The 18,329-nt window shown below is 40.8% G+C and overlaps 1 protein-coding gene across 7 annotated transcripts in view; it reads left to right on the forward strand.

Moving 5' to 3' along the window:
* col4a6 (collagen, type IV, alpha 6) overlaps positions 1–18,329 on the forward strand; it is a 151,615-nt gene that overhangs the window by 89,962 nt on the left and 43,324 nt on the right. For all 7 annotated transcript variants that reach the window (XM_044098298.1, XM_044098299.1, XM_044098297.1 and 4 more), the window contains one exon: positions 6,917–6,994. In XM_044098298.1, the coding sequence (XP_043954233.1) occupies positions 6,917–6,994 (78 nt within the window). The remainder of the gene's footprint in view (positions 1–6,916; positions 6,995–18,329) is intronic.

Below are 18,329 nucleotides of genomic sequence, written 5' to 3' on the forward strand. Positions count from 1 at the left end.
CATAAAGCCCCCATCTAATCTGATGCTAAGCTTGAAACTGAACACTTTCTATTCGAACGCCTCAGTGAGGGAGATTTACTCATTCACTCTTGAAATCATGTTCTTTAACTTTTTTTGGTGTACACTTTGACATTACATCATTTCTCAACATTCAAAATGTATAAGAATAAAATGAAAGATATCACTTGTCGCCTCTGTGGGTGTTCTGATTTCGTACACTTATGATTTAGCAACACTCAAAATACTCAGCTGTCGTACAATTTCTTTTCTCTCACCTTAAAGCTGCAGTATGTAACTTTTATGAAGAATACGTCTTTCACATATTTGTTAAAACTGTCATCGTTTCATGACAGTACACTACGAGTCAAATAATCTGTGAAAACCTCAATCTCCTCCACCTTCTCCCTGAACTACTATTGCTTTCTGAAGAACAACCAATCAGATCCAGGAGGAGGGCCTTAGCGCTGTCAATCAACCTCATTCACTCACGAAAAAACCGTTTATCCGTGGCCATGCTAGCTAGAATGAGCATTCACAACAGGACATGCTAGCTGCAGCTTAGCAGAGATCAAGGCATGTAGGGGGAGGGACAATGAGGTGCGCCACAAGAGATTGTAATTGGCAGCGCTAAGACCCGCCTCCTTGCTCTGATTGGTTGTTTGTACTTATCACTGGGAGCTCTAATGTTTTTCACAGATTCTGTCTCATACCATATTGTCTTGACATATTGGAAGTTTCCACAATATGCCTCATCTACATCCCAAGAGAGATTCTCAGCTGTAGACATTAGATGGATTCGAACGTTTCATGTCTCATGTTGGCGGCGTCTTCACTTCTCCAGCTTGCCTTAAACCTAAACTAGCACAGAGAATTTTTTTTTTAACTGAAATTCATAGTTTTCAATATTTTCAAATGCATTCAATTAGTTGGTTTTCAAGAGCATTTTCTGCGACGCACTTACCAAAAATCTCGCTGAATGAAATCACGCCAACGCGTTTTACCAAGCTGCCAAACGATTGAAGTTCGTCTGATGATGACGGGCGTTTCTCCACACCGACGTCTTTGGTTTACGAACCTACACCAGTTCGCCCTCCTTTCAGCCGTTGGCGACCTCAGCTGGCTGAGTGCGACATCCTGTTTGGATCGGCTATAAATGGACAAGTTTCCTCCGTCTGGCCGCTGCGCTGACGGTCCGACTCCAGATGGGTGGCCCCGTCGAGGAGAGCAGAACGCCCACACACAGCGCGGACATGACGCTTAACTTACACACACATCTGAAATTGCTCCCGAATAGACATTCAGATCTGCATCGGCTCTCGTTCGTATGTACGGAGCCACGTCTTGCAGATTTGTGCTCTTGTTTTCATTTAATTAAACTTTTTTATTTCATTTTTTGTTGTTGTTGTTGGGGGACAAACAGCCAAACGCTCGTTTGAAGTGCAGAATAAACAGATGAGGAGCTCCGGAGTCTCCCAAACACAGCTGGTTCGTCTCCTGCAGTGGATGTCTGAGGGTCACAGATGGAGCTGGTGGAAGGAGAACGAACGAGGGAGGGAGGGAGCGCTTGAGAGAAAAGAGGGGCAAGACTGGGAGTTGGTGGCTAGAGGAAGGGAACGGAGGGAAGGAAAAAAAAACGAAAAGAACTCGAGCTTCTTCTTTGCAGAAGCAGCTGCTTTTCTGAACGTTGAGTTCAGGTGTAAAAGGTGATAAGGTAATAACATCTCTGGAGTCAGAAAGCATTTAAAGCTCTAACCTCACCACTTTCCCGACAGATCTCGTACATGTTGTGTTGTTAAAATAGCAATTTTACTGACAGCTGGTGAAATACGCGTGTGGCTCCCATGGGGACACACCGTGTGATGGCACGCTGACTGACATGCTGCGGATTAAAAGCATTCCTACGTTTTGCTCAGGGAGTGAGTGCGAAAGGTCAACGTCAGCTTGTGGACGTTCTGTTTCTCTCTCTGAACTTGGCAGAAATAAAATGTATAGACTTTGTAGTCAAAATTTTATCACAGAAATTGATCATTTGATGGAGAAAAGTTAAGTGAAGTTACAGCGAATAACTGGATCCGTGGCTCCAGGAATTTTAACCATAAAGTTGCATAAATAGAAGCTACGGAAATAAATTTGCTTATTGGAAACATGCCAATTTCGGGGGGAAAAAAAGAAGCATAAGGTAATTTTTCAGCCAGATCAGAATAGATGTATTTCACAAAACTGCAATGGAAACTTCTTTTTTTTTCCACATCACACCAGTCAGGTGATCAGCAGCCAGTTGTTACTACTGGTAACAAAGACGATGACAGGAAGTGGTACAGAATGGTGGTTTGTTTTCGTTTTTCTCAGATACGTGCAGCTGGATCCACCAGACCTCTCGCGGTATTGCACAAGCTCATAAAAAGCTCCGTCACTCGAACGTGTTAAATCCGTAGCTCTGCCGTAGATTCCCCACAAAACGGCTCTTACGTAATCACTCTAGAATATGGGTTTGTCCTCCAATGCCTGAACAAAACGCCAACGTCTCCTCTGACAGCTGACAGATGATGAGAGCTAGCGCGTGGCTGAAATTATAAAAATATTTCATCCGTCGCTGCTTTGATCTTTGATGACTTATCAACTGGACAGGCTTACACAGGGATTTGAATTTAATTTCTTATTGAACAGAATTACAAATTGTGTTCAATTTTTTGACATTAGCAGGATATAGATGTAGGGCAGTAGCATAAATATGTCAGCGGATGTCACCAAAATGTTAGATTTGTTCTTTGAGTTGTGGAAGTTGGTAAAGTGTGTCCGTTGAAGAACGCCGTACTTGGCGTCCGTTACGGTGCGCTGGCAGCACAACGGTCAGTATTTGCCGTGAATTCTGAAGGTAAGCAATACAGACCGCCAGCTCCTCAATGTAGCCAAATGTTACTTTTAATATCCAAGTAGTTAGTTTTGCATCGTTTTGTCTTTTTCTTCTTTTTATGTTGACACGCACTATTTGCTGTGAATTCTGAAGGCGAAGCCGTCGGGCGCTCTCGGGTGGTCCGAATAAACGGTCTGAACCACGATCGCAACCGCCGTGTGTGTCCGATTCCTGCCTCAAGTTTCCTTCCGACAACAACAAAAATTAAAGAAAACACAACGCAGAGTCTAAGGAACAGCGAGGTGTCATCTCACACTGACAGGGTTACATAGACAAAGATTTGCACATATTTGTTGTGGAAACGCAGCTGCAGACTTCCAAGCTAAGTGTTGTGCTAGCTTTATTACCGCTCGTGAAAAAAACGGGATGACTTGTTGGCATGCCCCGAGGGAGCGCTTAAACAAAACATTCTCCTATTTATTAGCATGTCCAGTATGAATATATAAATATATATATTTACACACAGGCGCTCTTTGTGGCTTGCAGAAGGTACGTTATTTAATCTTTGCTACTACAGGAGAGGCTGATTGTTTATTTTCATTGCTGTTTGAGAAATTGTTTTGTATTTTCCGCACAACGCTGCATTCCCGTATTATGACAACGAAGGAGCCCGTAACTTATAGCCCCGTTGTCTCTACAGTAGAGCTCAGAAAGGGCCAACGTACGCCACGCTCTGGTCGACCAGAACCTTATTTGGGCCGACTCTATAGGTATGAAACGTTAAGTCTAGACGTTATAACCCGTTACCTACAGCCATGAGAGTGAAGCACGCATGCGTTATGAGGGCCTGTGAAACCGCCCAGCTAGACATGTGAACATGAAAGTGTTTGGACAGTGAAGGATGGGCAAACAGCGCGGATTGATTTGGACATAATGGCTTAAAGCTTAAAGGCGTATAACCGGGTAATTCGAGTTGACAAGAGCCTGAGATGTGATGATGTGCGCGAAGACGCAGGAATCCGCGTGAGTCTTCGTTAACGAGCGTGTTGATTCGCGTTTTGCATGCATGCAAAGTATGATTGGATTTTTGCTTTTGGCCTCTTACGGTACCTTGCAAAAACCTCCATGGTTTTGCGACTGAACAAGGAATGTCTAAGGAATATCTAAAGCAGTGTGCAAACTGATACCCTTCCATAAAATCCATTGTAAGCAATTGTGTATAGAAGTGATATGTGAAGGTCAAATATTTTATTAGAGCGTAAGAGAACGAACAGCATCCTGAAGATCAAGGAATACAGCAGAAGATTCTGACTGCAGGGAAACTGTCACACATTTCACACATCTGGCCTTTATGAAACAGCAGTAAAAAGGAAGCAATTGTTAAAAAAAGAAAAGATTTCGGGACTTGAGTTGTTGAAGTAGCTTGTCTGCCTCGTATTTCTGTCTCTTAGCAGCGGGGACAAATGTCTTCCCTCGGGCGCCGGTTTAGCATCGGTGTCCCGATGCAATCCTTCAGTTTCGGCTGCGGGTGTGGACAGGAGGGAACTGAATGTGGATCAGTGCATCTCCACCCTTCTCAGGTGGAGGCCGGATTATGTCCCACAACAAAAAACTCCCCGATGTGAATCGACTTGCTCTGATTGGATGACCAGTGAGTCAGAAAATAGGCTTTGAAATGAACAGGAAAATCTGAAATGTACCTTATTGGCGTTCAGTGACTAAGCATCCAATAATAATAATTTGGGCGTCCAAAGGATGTCTTTGTTTTTGCAGCTATCTTTATCTGCTTGCCTTCACCCCAGAGGTTGAATCTCTCTTTGGGATCCAGTTTAGAGCTCGACTGTAATTCCTTCTGCTCACTGTTGCCCTCCTTTTGTCGAAAATAGAGGAATTAGGATCATAAGGAAGAAAGTTGGACCGGCACGGAGGACCTTTCCCCCCCTTTCTCTCTGTGCAAAGCTCACTTTCGCTTTGCAGGGTGTTTGTCCCCTGTTTTTGCCCCACCTGATCAGTCTGCTGCAGGAGGAGTTGTAATAGTCGCAATTATCAGACAAAGCCTTCAGCCTCGCCCAATTTCTTTTCTTTTCAGTTCTTTAAATTCCTGAAGGAAACTAAGTTAAAGTAAGTGGGGAAAAAGAAGTGCAGGTAGCGCTAATGTAGCAACAGCTTGTCTGAGGGTTGAGCCGAAGTTAAGCTCTCTGCAATAAGGAATAAATCAATTAACTCCATGATAAATGTGAACAAGCGCCATCATTTCCATTTGTATAGCTGCTTGGTTTTTTTTCCTGTGTCTCTTTCTATAAAAGACTAGATGACATCAGTCATCTGTAGCTCCTTTTTTGAAGGACAGTTTTGTTTACAGTGACGTCATAATTCTTTTTATTTGCTGTTTCCATTGTTTTGTTTGTTTATTGCGAATATTTAGAATGTCTTCCAGTTCCAGTGTTAAATGTTTGTTAGAAATTAAAGTCTATTGATCCTTGAGAGTGGGGTACTTGTATTATTATGCCTTTACCATCATGTTACTTTAAAATGATCTCAAAACAGCAATATTATCGTTTATCGCAATAACTTCTGGGGCAATTTATCGCCCAGCAGAATATGCTCAATTTATGAATTTTTTTTGTGGCCTTTCCTCTGTTTTTATCTTGTGTTTTTTTTTTTTCGTTTTTCTTCTCACAGATAAACCAGTTATGATAATAACAGAATAATTTAGACGAGTAACAAAAACCTCTGAACCAGGTGTTTTTCAGGCAGTTTCTTTCAGAATGAGGAATAAGTTACTTGGGTTTAAACCTCTGTTGATGTTTACTTGCGGTAAATTTGCTATGTAACTGTTAAGTGATGAGGAAAATAAATCATTATTTGTCTGCACTAGAAATGTGTTTTATTAAAATAACCCCCAGACCCCCAAGTGGAGGTGTTACTATTCAAATTTATTCTTGAGGACCTCACATTGAGGGCCACACTTTCCCAGGGCCCTGCTGCACCGGGTCAGGACCCAGTCGACCAACAGATGATTTCTAACAAGAGCTGCTTGGCCTTTATTAGTTAAGCTTATGGGCACTAGGACCACTGTCATATGAGCTGATAAGCCCCACATGCTCTGTCCTCATCCACCCTGACCTCCATCAGGCGTCGTCCCACCACCAGCAACCTGCCATCCTTTATATTATTATAAAGTCAGGAAAGGAAATGTTCAAATTATCCTCATGTAGGACAAGTTTTAAACATTTATGAAAGCGGTGGGGCATGTATACCCCAACACGACCAAAAGAGCAGATCTCTTCCCCCCTTGTGACCCTTCGGCCTCGGACCAAAAAACCAAACGTGGGTTTTTTTGAAGTTTTAAGAGCCCCATGTATGTAAGCTTATGTCACTCACAAGGCAGCTTATAAAAGCTCTTTCTTTGGTGCTCTGGTGTGAAACCTTTGGATGATGTTCCATAGCTATCTGAGGAATGCCACCCATTGAACCTAATGCTAATCTGCAGTTCACGTGGGATTTAGAAGGTAATAAGTCTGCCTTAAAAATCAGGGTGGGTCAGAACGTTGGTCCTTCTTACTTATATGGCAAGTCACTTCACTTCATCTAATGAGAAGTTTCATATAAATTCTTTTTTATCTAAAATATCAATCAATATAAGACCAAATAACAAATAGGTGTGTGATTTGAGGTCGGCTGCAGTGCCATCTAGTGGCACAAATAGCAGATTGCGACCAACTCAATACTGCATCTTGATTTTCCAACAGCGGTCACAAAAAGAGAAATGATTGCAAATGTACTTTGATTTGGATCATGAAATAATTGGGAATTGTTATATTTCTCCAGAAATTTCATTCAAATGAAAATGTTTTCTTAAATATTTTACTTTTAGACTAACTATAAAACACATTTTGTAGATAGACTATTAAAAGGTCTAAAATAAAATATCAATCTCTATAAATTCTTTTAGTTTAGCTCTCTCTTTTAAGGCTAATGTCAAAGCAGTAGCAACTTTTTTGTGCCTCGGTGAAAAGTTGCATTAATTTTCCTCCCATTCTCTATTTGTTTTTCTTGCAGGGTGGAAAGTCTGATGAACCATGTGCAGGCCTGGACTGCAGCAGAGGGTGCAAGTGCTTCCCAGAGAAAGGCAGCAGGGTGAGTCGGCTGCATGACCTCTGAAATCAACCTCTGGGTCCAAAAACGGAGAACATAATGTTAGCACAAACAACACTCCCATCTGTCCTCAGTTTATAGAGTATAAAGTTGAAATATTTTCATTTGTTAATCATTAATCACGTCTTAAAATCAGACGTAGCAATTAGCCGCGTGATGTGATGTTCCATCACAGCGGCAGACATATAGATGCAACAAAATAAAATAAGGCTCATATTAAGGATAATGTTTTTTTTTGCACACCTTGATGGTATTTCGCCTCTGTCATAGCTAATCTAGGTAATTACAGGACAACAATTAAATTACGTGGTTGACATTAAATTCTTACAGTTTTTACTATTCCTCCCCCCATCTTCAGATTGCCTGATAACTATTATTGTCTGTGCACGTTTTAGATGCCTGTGTGCTTGCATGCACAAATATTTGTGGTTTATTGAAAAATTAGATGGCGGGAATTGGTTATCTGTTTTCCCCCGAAGGGCATTAAATTAATTTATAAACAATACAAACCCACAACGCCTTGTTTAACCTTAGATTGAGCTGTTTGGAGATAAAGTTTGAGTACTTTATCTCCACCTAGCCCCCCTCAGGCTCACATTTACATTCTTATCCCTTTTCATCAGGTTTGCATGTTGCCTGCAAACATGAAAATGTGGTCTGTGTTACTGTAAAATGCGTGTTTCAACAATCCCTCCCCGTGCGCCATAACGGGGCTCCTGCAGGAGAGGGAATACGACCAAATCAGGATGTGTACCTGCAGGCAAAGTTCTCATTTTCTTGACAATCCCATCATACGGTGAACATCAAATCGTCACCGGTAACGTCAAAACAAAGCCTTGACGATTGCACGTTTGCGGATCATGTGCCGCAGATGCGCACAAACCTCCCGACTGTCGGCCCTAACGTCCTTTCGGAGCAGCAATCGGAGCGCGCAACTCTGCTGATTTACGGCCAAAACCCGACAAAAACAGATTCCAGGGTTCACCCAAAGGCCATCCCAGTGAATGTGGTTCCTGCCGGTGGCAACATCTCAAGGCAGACGGTCAAACAGACCCGGCATCTTCGGGACCCCATGGAAACGGATAATAGAGGAAACCATTTTCATGAGTTAGGTAGAAAAAAAAAACTTGCCTGGCCTTTGCAGAGGATCTGGACAGAGGAGGAGATTGTTCTTTGGTTTTAGGGCACGACACTAAAATGGACTTGTTTGGCCACAGTTATATTTGCAGCATGTCGAGGCCCAACAGGACGGGCAACCTAATGAGAAGAACTGCATCAAGATTCTCAACGATTCTGCTGAGAAACCTGTTCCAATTTATGTTTTAGTGACCCTAAACACACAGATAGTGTGGTAGCGTAATGACTAATGCACCTTTAAGTGGTCCACTAAATGTTTTAAATATTAAGTTTCAAATTACGTTTGAAGCAGCCCAGCCAGTGTCCTGAGTTGAATGTAATGGGGAATCTGGGGAAGGAGTTAAAGATTGGGCTGAAAGCAGGAATATTTTACAACCTCAAATACTTTGGAGTTCATTGGCAAAGGTCAAAGACACCAGTGGAGACATGCAAAAAGCCAAGAAAGGCTTTTCAAATTATTCTAGACAGTTGCACAAATGATTTTGATATATTTTTTTGTTTAAATGTAAAGAAAAACAGGAAAACATCTTTTTACCATTTTGTAAAACATCTTCTAATAGACACAAACGTCTTTGGGTGAAACAGAACAACCATTTGGGTGTATGAATAATTTCCGACTTTACCCCACGTAGTATTGAACTAAATTCCTGAACATGTGATTTTTAAAAGAAGTCATTCCTCTGTCCTTCCTTTCCCATCTTCTGCCTATTTGGGAAGCAGCAAATGCATCCACAAAGACATTCCTTTCCTCGGTTTCCATATTACACGTGACTGCTCCCCCTTTTTCAAACTTAAAAGCAGAGATGTCTCGATTTCACTGGAAACGCGAGACTTCTGTCTTTACCCTAAAACCAGACTAAAACCAGACTAAGTGTGAGCTTCACACTGTTTCTCTCTCCCCCCCTTTAGCTCGGATCTAAACAACAATTACTGTCTGACACTGAAGCCTACACTTACTGCCCGACTACTGTACACCATTTTAGCTAAATAACATAGTGAAGAGCGCCTCATTACGCTCAGGTATCTATAGGTAAATGATCAGGTAACACTTGCTGGCTCTGCTCAGGCCTCCTGTTGGGCCTAAATGACACGGCCGCAACTACATTACATTCTTTAACTGTTATTGTTGGGAGTCCCGTCAGGGCTAAGGTGCTTATTTGTCTCTTTTCAGTTTTACTTTTGTAGTTGGTCCACGGAGAAGGGAGGTGTGTTCTTAATCATGGCTGTTAACGCCACTGAAATCCGCAGGTGGGACGGAGTTAAACGGCTCTGTGCCACACAGGTCCTGAGTCAACAGCAGCTCAGTGTTATTGATTTGGATTAAAGCTGCAGTGTGTAACTTTTATAAAGAATATGTTTCTTACATGTTTGTTTAAACTTTTACCATGAGACAGATAATCTGTGAAACGATCAGTCCGCCTCTTCGCTGAGCTACTGTCGGCGTTTGAAGAAATCCTGGCCAAAAAACAACCAATCAGAGCCAGGAGGAGGGTCTTACCGCTGTCAATCAACTCCATGTACTCGCTGCTCAATGTGCTAATGTCGGAAAAACAACTCAACGTCACAGGGAAACGTTTATTTGCCAATCGTCGGTGGCCACGCCAACTAGCGTTGGCATTCGCAACAGGCTACGCTAGCTGCAGCATAACATGGCCACACACAATTGTGATTGACAGCCATAAGTCCCACCTCCTGGCTCTGATTGGTTGGTTCTAGGTGGCACTGGAAACACTGAAGGAGAAGGCAGAGGAGCTAAATGTTTTCACAGATTACTTGTCTCATAACAAATTGACACTGTCTACGAATATGTACAAAAAGAAAGCTTATAAAAGTTACACACTGCAGCTTTAAAGACAGTCTGTAGAGGGATCAGTTGCTTACAGAAACTCAAATCATAGCGTGTCGATTGCGCATTCGTAAGATATGCATAGGGTTGGGATGGAAAACGTCAAATCACGTGACCCCTAGAAAGCTTGTGCCTTAGTTCCTTTTGCATCTGCTGAATTATTGCCCTCCATCTTAAAGTCAGAGAACATCCACTGACGTGCGACTGCAGACGATACGGTCAACATCCATCTTCTGGACCACAATTAATTGCCCGATTCTTTTCTGCTTCATCTAATGTTTGAGATCCATCAGGATTTGACAGGCTAACTGAAGAAGTACAAACGCTGTCACACAAGATTGAACTGAAGTTTTGTTTATCCCTGAGGGAGAACTTTTATCTTTTTGCTACCAACACCTTAATATCTTCTCTTTTTTTTTTTTTTACGTGAATAGCCTATTAAACATCAGAAATTTATGGATCTTCTCACGTCAGTCCCTGGTCCATTGCCATAGCACTTCCACACCCCGTGGTAGTTAATTAAACTCCTGCCGAAAATATTTTCATGTAACAAGTCACTTGCAGATAATGTCAGTGATGTACAGTATGTGACGTATAATAAAGCAATGGAACAACAAAACATAGGTGAAATGCATAATAAATAAATAAAAAAATCATACAAGGTTAGTAGCAGAATACAAATTAATATTTTCTGAACAATCGGATTTAAAAAAGTAATTTTTTTTCAGTATTTTTTTTAGTAGAGAGAAGGATTCATGGTTCCATTAATTACAGCAAGTTGTCCAGGTTCTGAAGCTACAAACCGAGCCCAGATCACCACACTACCACTACCATGTTTCTGTTATTTTCTTAAGACCAGTGTTAGTTTAAGTTGAAATGTAACTGAAAACACACAACACAGCTTTTTCAGAGTTTTATGAAAAATCTGTGAGAGAGAGATGTGTTTATTCGCCAATCTCATTTTATTTGAAGCTTTACTTTTGTCTTCAATAAAATCCTTATGCTATTGTTGTAATTATATAATGCTATATGAACTTGGTTAAGTAAAGTCCCAACAAATAAATGCAAACTAACTGTTTTTTGGTAGCCTATTGATTATATACGAATAGCACGTTTCTCGATGGCACAATTAATTTCCTTCACTCCACCCTGTTTTCAGTCTTGCTGGTTTTTGCTGTTGTCTGACAATTTGCCAGACTTTACCACACCACAACAACACAGAGAAAATTACTAGTTTGCATGCTGTTATTTAAAAATGACATAAACTGGAATCGCAGCACTTTTATTTGATTGAAAAGAAACGGTGTTGTGAGTTTTATTTTATTTTATTTATTTTTTTATCCAGTTTTATTTTTTATTTTTTTTCCGTGATATTTCTGCGTCACGGTCTCTTGCAGGTGTTTAGGATGTCTGGCTGTGCCAACAACTCTTCAGGGCATTATTGTCCCATCTGGAGCATAGTTCTGGGCAGCCTTGGCATGCAGAGGCATAAACTGAAAATATTTCCTCCAGTCATCTCATAAGGGAGACGAAAATAATGGGAAGAGCAACAGCCTCGTGTTAACACAGTGTGCCACAACGCCTCTTGTAACATAACATTAGTGGCTTTCTGACAATGTCAGTTGAAAAGACTGCACATGTCACGATTTAAACGGCTTTGCTGTACTAGTTGTTTGTTTAACAATGTTAATTTCCCATGGAAACAGGCGTCCTCACTTTGCGTAGTAGCAAATGAAGCTAGGTTCCTGTCCAGCCTTGTTTTGTCACAGCTCTACTGGGTCAACATGTTTCAGTCGTGGTCCTAAATCCAGCTGTGCCGCAGCGCAGTATTAGTGCCAAGCAAAGAAAATAAATAAAAAATAAAAAAAGAAAGATAAAATTATGACAATAAAGTCATAAAATTAAAAGCATAAAGGAATACATTTGAAGGATAAAGTCATAATATTAAGAAAATAAAGTTTTATGAGAATAAAGTTGAACAATGTATCAAAATAATACGGCAATAAAATGGTAATGTTACGTGAAAGTCATAGCATATTTTTATACTTGTGATATTTCAACTTTATTCTCAAAATATTATGATTTTTTTCCCCCTTAATTTATGACTTTATTCTGGTATTATTTTGGTTTTATTCTTGTAATTTTACATGTATATATATTTTTATATTTTTTTTCCCTTAGTATGGCCATTAATACTCCATCGTGCTGTGCGAAGCCATAGGTGAGATGAGATTTAGGTTTTGTTTAAGTGATGAAGGTCAACACACATCTGCAATGAAACGACATGTTTTGTTGACTTTACCATTTTTAAGCCAAGATTAAAGGAAGTGGGCCTCTCTCACTCATTTTCTACGTATTCAACTTAAAAACATGAGTTATAAAAAGCCTTCCATTGCATTATGTAGATCTTAGTGGTGTATTCGAGTTTTCTTAAAAACATGCATTACTTTCAATCAATAGAGAAGTGACCACTATAGATGTAAAATAGATGTACGCTTTGCATGCAAAAGTGTATAAATATTGTGCATCCCAGTCCATAAGGTGACTGCGTAGAAAGCGACCCGCAGCTGAATAAGAGGCGGGCCAGCAGACACAAAAATGCAGGTCTCATTCACCGGGGCCCAGACAACAAAAGCGGCTGTGGAGTAAAAGGCCGAATGGACTGGGGAAGTGGGCCGCCTGCACCTTCTAAAATAAGACTCAGGTAAAGCGATAGTGGATGTGTGTCTCGGTGGAATGAGAACACAAGAAACGAGGGATGAAAGCCCCTAAAAAGGGCCTCGCGATGAAAGACAGCGTCTTTCTGCCCCTGAATTCCTCTACTTTAATCCTGAAGCAGGTAGACTGGGAAGAAGAAGAAGTAGAAAGAAGAAGAAAAAAAAAAGCGGAAGAAGAAAAAGTTGCTTGGGGTAGGTTAAAAGAAGAGGGGACAGGCCGGCAGCGTGCCTTTTGTGTCAAACCGGCCGAGAGGAGAGGAGGGGAGATAAGGTGACACTGACCCAATTGTTTGTGTTTAAGCCCTATGCAGAAATGTAGGCAGAGGAATGAAGCCAGAACAGGGACTGCTGGGGAAGATACTTTTAAATGTGTTGTCAAAACTCCAACATGCAGCTCCCTATAACATTTGTTTTTCCTAAGATACACTTGCTTTGTACTTACACAAAGGTCACACACAAAAGCAGCATTTTATGTGTTTAATTTAATGTTTAATAAATAAAGCCTATAAATAATCTCAGGTGAACATCAGTGAAAACACTAAAAATCAAAGTCCTCTAAAAATCTGTTCCTGATGTGGTTCCTCCGGTGCCACCCTAAAACAACTACGTTGACAGTTCTTGGCATTTTAAACTATCTTGCAGAACAACAGAGAACCTCTTAGTTCTTTCAATAAATTCATTAAGATTTGTGAGGACTGGATCACTATTTACAAAGCCTGTCCACATGTAAAATACTTGTATTCATTTCAAGTCTATATTTGGTTCTTCTCAAATCTGATTTTTCTGCAGTTTATTTCTAAAACCTTCTAAACATTCACCATTGTTACATATTTTTTCTACTCTGAACTATCCTGCTCAACTGGCCTAAAATAAACTTCGTAAAAAAGCTGATCCAGATCTAGAGGAATTTGATAGCGTGGATATTAGCTCAATTGGAAGTTTGAGGTAATTCCTGATTTTGGCTCCACTTGGAGCTGCAACTATCCATCTGTCTAGACGGTGAATGACCCTTGAATTCACCGTCTTCATTATAGACTTTTTAAGGGAAAAACGTGATGCAGACATGGAAGGGATTAGCCCTGCTGACTTCTCAAGACGCAACTTTAGGTAAGACCAAAACTATGTCGCCAGATCAGGGGTCCTTAAATCCAGCCCTGGCAACTTTTAGGCATCTCCCAGGTCCGATACGTGTGAATCAAATGGCTTGTTTACCTCCTCAGTGCAGTTGAGCTCTCCAGAGTCTTCCTAATGGTCTCATTGCTCGACTCAGGTGTGTTGAAGCAGAGACACGTCTAAAAGGTACCGGACTATGGCCCTTGAGGCCTGGATTTAAAGACAACTGGTCTAGACGGTATTTTCAAGCAGTCTCACCTTGATCTAGAGCAGGGGCCGATTTCCAGCAACTTTTAAATTGGATTCCTCTTTAATACACCTGGTAATTAGATAATTAGGTCATTCCCAGGACTGTGTGGAATATAATTATTCTCTGAGGAGATCATTCTTACAATTTGACCAGGGACAAAAGTTGCAGGACATCGTCCTTCGAGAACTGGAGTTTGACATTGCTGATCTGTTTGGAAATTAGATCAAGAGGCAACTTGATCTAATATCTTCACCATTCCTCAATAACACTCATTTGTTATGCTCTTAAGATTTTGGCTCAGGGTTATGATTAGTAGTGTATTTACTTCAGTAGTCAATAACACACTCAGGACTGATTGGCAACCAATCTTGCGGTCAAAATGCAGATGCACGCCCAGAGAATCCGTGCCAATTAAACAGAACCCGCATGTACCACTGTCAATTATCCAGCTGCTCTGGATAATTGACAGGAATTTGGACTGGATTTGAACACGTTCATGTTTTATCATGTCCTGTGTTTTAGAAGGTGTTGCAGGCGCAGAATACCTTCGCTGTCTTAGTTTGAAACAGGAGTTATGGGTCAAAGGACAACGAGGGTTACACAACAATAGACCATGAAGGTTTCATCAGCACCTACAGACGACAAGAGGCTGCTCTACTCTTCACCTACATTCACCCAGAGACTTAGATTGTGAACATGGATGATAACTTTGATATTTCAAGTACAGTATGTTGGACCACTTTGTCCTTTTTCATGTCTCCTACTCCTAAATGTGCTGCTTTTGTTGCCTTTGAGCTCGTTTGGGTTTGGGCTTGAGCCTCTATAGGTGTGCTTCTCTGGCATGTATGCTGATGTAGCTACAGGCCAGATAGTCTGACAGGACAGGACAGACTTATCAACGGTAGCCTGTCACCCAAGCATTTCACTTCCCAACACACACACACACGAACACTTACGCCCACACCCACTGGTGGGCCTCCGATGGCATTTTATCGGGTGCTCCCTCCTTTTTGATGCTCAAACGGGGTTAAAATATGTGGGCGGCAGGGAGATTTGTTTAGGCTTCATCTGGAGAGACTCTCACGCACACGATACTGTAGTAAAGCTGGAGCAGCCTCTTGTCGTCTGTAGAGGCCCCCTAAGAAATCCTCCCTTTTGTTGCAGTCGGAGTTTAAATAGAAGCTTTGAACTTCTCGGTGGACGCTGATGTCCTTATTTAGATAGACACGAAACCCCACCGTAGTCAAAGCTGCACTTCTTTCCAAGTGCAGAGCCCAGTGTTTAACCAAACACAGGTCAAATGTTAGAGGTAACACAGAGCTCACAGAATCAGACAGGCACATCTACGTGTGTAGCTCTGCTAAATCACAGCTACACAAATTACCGTCAGAAAATCTCCTCTTCCTTTTTCATCTTCTTTCACCTGCTTTGATCATGTGAAGTTGCTATTATTTATGCCTTCCACATAGAGGGAAATGTTCAACCGCAAGATAGAAGTCTGGCTTGAAAGCATGAGTCCGTCTCCCTTCTCCCTCTTTGTTATGCACCACACCGCCCTCACCTGGCGCCTTCAGGAACTTATTTTTACAGGAGGGTGATTTTTAGTGTTTTCTCCCACATTTATGGAAGAGGATTAGGGCCACCGGAAAAAAACAAAAAGAAAGAATTCTGAGTTTAAATCAGAATTCTTTCTATTTTTTTTTCGGTGGCCCTAATCCTCTTCCGTACACATTGGTCAGCTGAGATTGGTTTTAATCTGGCTATGCTAGACTTTATTTATTAAACATTAAATTAAACATATATAATGCTGCTTTTGTCTGTGATCTTTGTGTAAATACAAAGCAAACGTATCTTAGGACTGTAAAACATGAGGATAGGCTTATTATGAGAAGGCTTCTGTTGCTTTAATGAAAATAAAGACGACCTATTAATTATTAAACAGGGTACATATAATTTCAGGCATGGTGTTTTCTTATAAAAAGTAAATAGTAGCACATCTCTTTTCCTATCAGAAACAAATCTGCTGGGACTATGAATCTTCTTGGGCTTAACTGTCAGCTCTCTGGTGCTGAGAAAAAATAATAGTATTTTTGAGTCTAATATGTTCAGACAAGTTAGCAAATGGTTGTCTAGATGGTTGTTGATTCCTGAAAATGTCATTTTCAAGATGACCTGCATTAGCTGCTTTGTCCTTGAATCCAGAAATTAAACGTGAACGTACAAGCAATTGTGCAAAAAAAAAAATAATAGAAAAAATCATCTACATCACGAGTGATTGCTAATAAATTCCTTTCAGAGTGAAATTTAAATACGTTGGGAGATATACCCAACGTATTTATACAGAAATGAATACATAATCCCTTCCTCCATTTTTGCCTTCTTGTGCATTTAATCTTAAACCCAGTCTCCTCCTTTCAACTCCGTTACACAGAAGTGAGAGGAAAATTATGGAGGATGGGGGAACAAAAAGAGGAAAAGTCTTTAATTTCTCTCATCCCCTGTCTTTTCTACACATAGCTTTTGTATAGGTGTGTTTAGGAGGAATGTGCAGAACTGATCATTACCGATTTTATAGCTTCTCAGGACTGAAGTGAGCATCGGGGCGCGGTCGCTTTTCCAGATCGCACAGATCGTTAACAGCGTGTCAAATAAACATTTACGAGATTCTTTCCTTCTTTTTTTTTCTTCACCTCTTCAGCAGAGGTGGAGGTTTCTGAACAAAACGGTCGGTAAGGTGCAATTAAACATGCAGCTGTGCGTCGCCTTTCAGTGAAAATGGGATTGAAAACGAGCGGAAGGCACGCTCTGTGAGAGTGCTTCAGGTATGAAATGCATCAGGTTGTGCATTTCTTATGTCAGGGCTGTTTATGTCTCTGATGTTCACATATACACACCAAGGCCGAGGCAGGAGCAGCATCCTCAAGCTCCCCAGGAAACCCAATTTCCAGCGTTCCTAAACACAGCTGGCTGGAGGTCGCCCACTCACTCGGACGTCTGGGGAAACGAGAACACGCGTCCTCTCCTCTGGGGGAGCAAATCGAGGAGGTTCATCTGCTGAAGTGTTTCATCTGTCATTTCAGATTCTCTTTAACAGTCAGTCAAGAGTTTTAAAAAGTGGGCCACAACAATCTCGGAAGCTTGAAATACTTTATGGGGGTAAAATAAAAAATAATTTTTTTTAAAAAAAAATCAGCTTTTGGGTGTGAGAAAATAAATATTGGTTGACTTAAATGAACCTGCGTCATACAATTTATCTGGCGTACCGCATGCATGTTGCTAAGGAGCAATTTAATCGCGAAAAAATAAATACTGACAAAAAGATAACAGAAAATCCAGCTTAAATATGTTGCCTTAGCTAGTCACAAGTCATCACATTACATTTATTCAAGTGAATAAGTTTATTAAGTTTTTATGCTGAATAAAGAACGTTTTCCAAACTAAATTTGATTACATCCCAAAAATTAACTCTGTTTTGTTAGTGCTGGAATTTAGTGGCACACAAATCAAATTTTCAACATGGATCCCTGAAGTTTGGCTGATTGACTGCTTGGCTTAGCATTCATAAAAGAATGTTTTGTCTATAATAGTCTTGGGTCGACCACACAGAGATAGAGGAGGGAATACAAGAAGGCATCTTTCATCCCTATCGTAGAACGATCTTGCTTGGCCCCCATTTATCTCCTGTCGTGTTTAACTGATCCCAAATCCTCTCTGGTTCCTCCATGAGCAGCGTGTCAAAACAGCGGTTTTATCTCCAGAAAAAACAGGGTAATGTCAAGGCCTGCTTTACAATAGAAAAAAAAAATAAAACTAGAAACAATATGTACTCACATATAGATTTTTTTAAAATTATTATTTTGGTAATTATGGCTTGCAGCTAATTAGAAAATGAACGTTTCACCCAAAAGCAATAAAGATTTTTTAAATATATCTTATAGCATTCACTATTGTGGAAATTAATACCGTCCACAAAAAGGCTAGAATGTCACGGAGTGAGCTGTCCGACCAAACGGTGGTAAGTTGAGTGGAAGGAAAAAAGGGATGTCGTCTAAATTGAAGCTCATCTCCGTTCGGTTCAATTGAAATTAAAATTTATTTTATTCATTCAAAAGCTAGCTCAGTGTGTCTCAAACTTTTTTGGGCCAGCGCCCCCCTATCCGTTACCCAGGTCCCTTACGGCCCCCCAGCAAAGAATTTGTAGGCTCCTATTCACTGAACAGTATTTTAATGTCAATATTACTATCACTACTGTTG

This window comes from Gambusia affinis, linkage group LG18 (assembly GCF_019740435.1).
Source record: "Gambusia affinis linkage group LG18, SWU_Gaff_1.0, whole genome shotgun sequence".
Classification (NCBI taxonomy): domain Eukaryota; kingdom Metazoa; phylum Chordata; class Actinopteri; order Cyprinodontiformes; family Poeciliidae; genus Gambusia; species Gambusia affinis.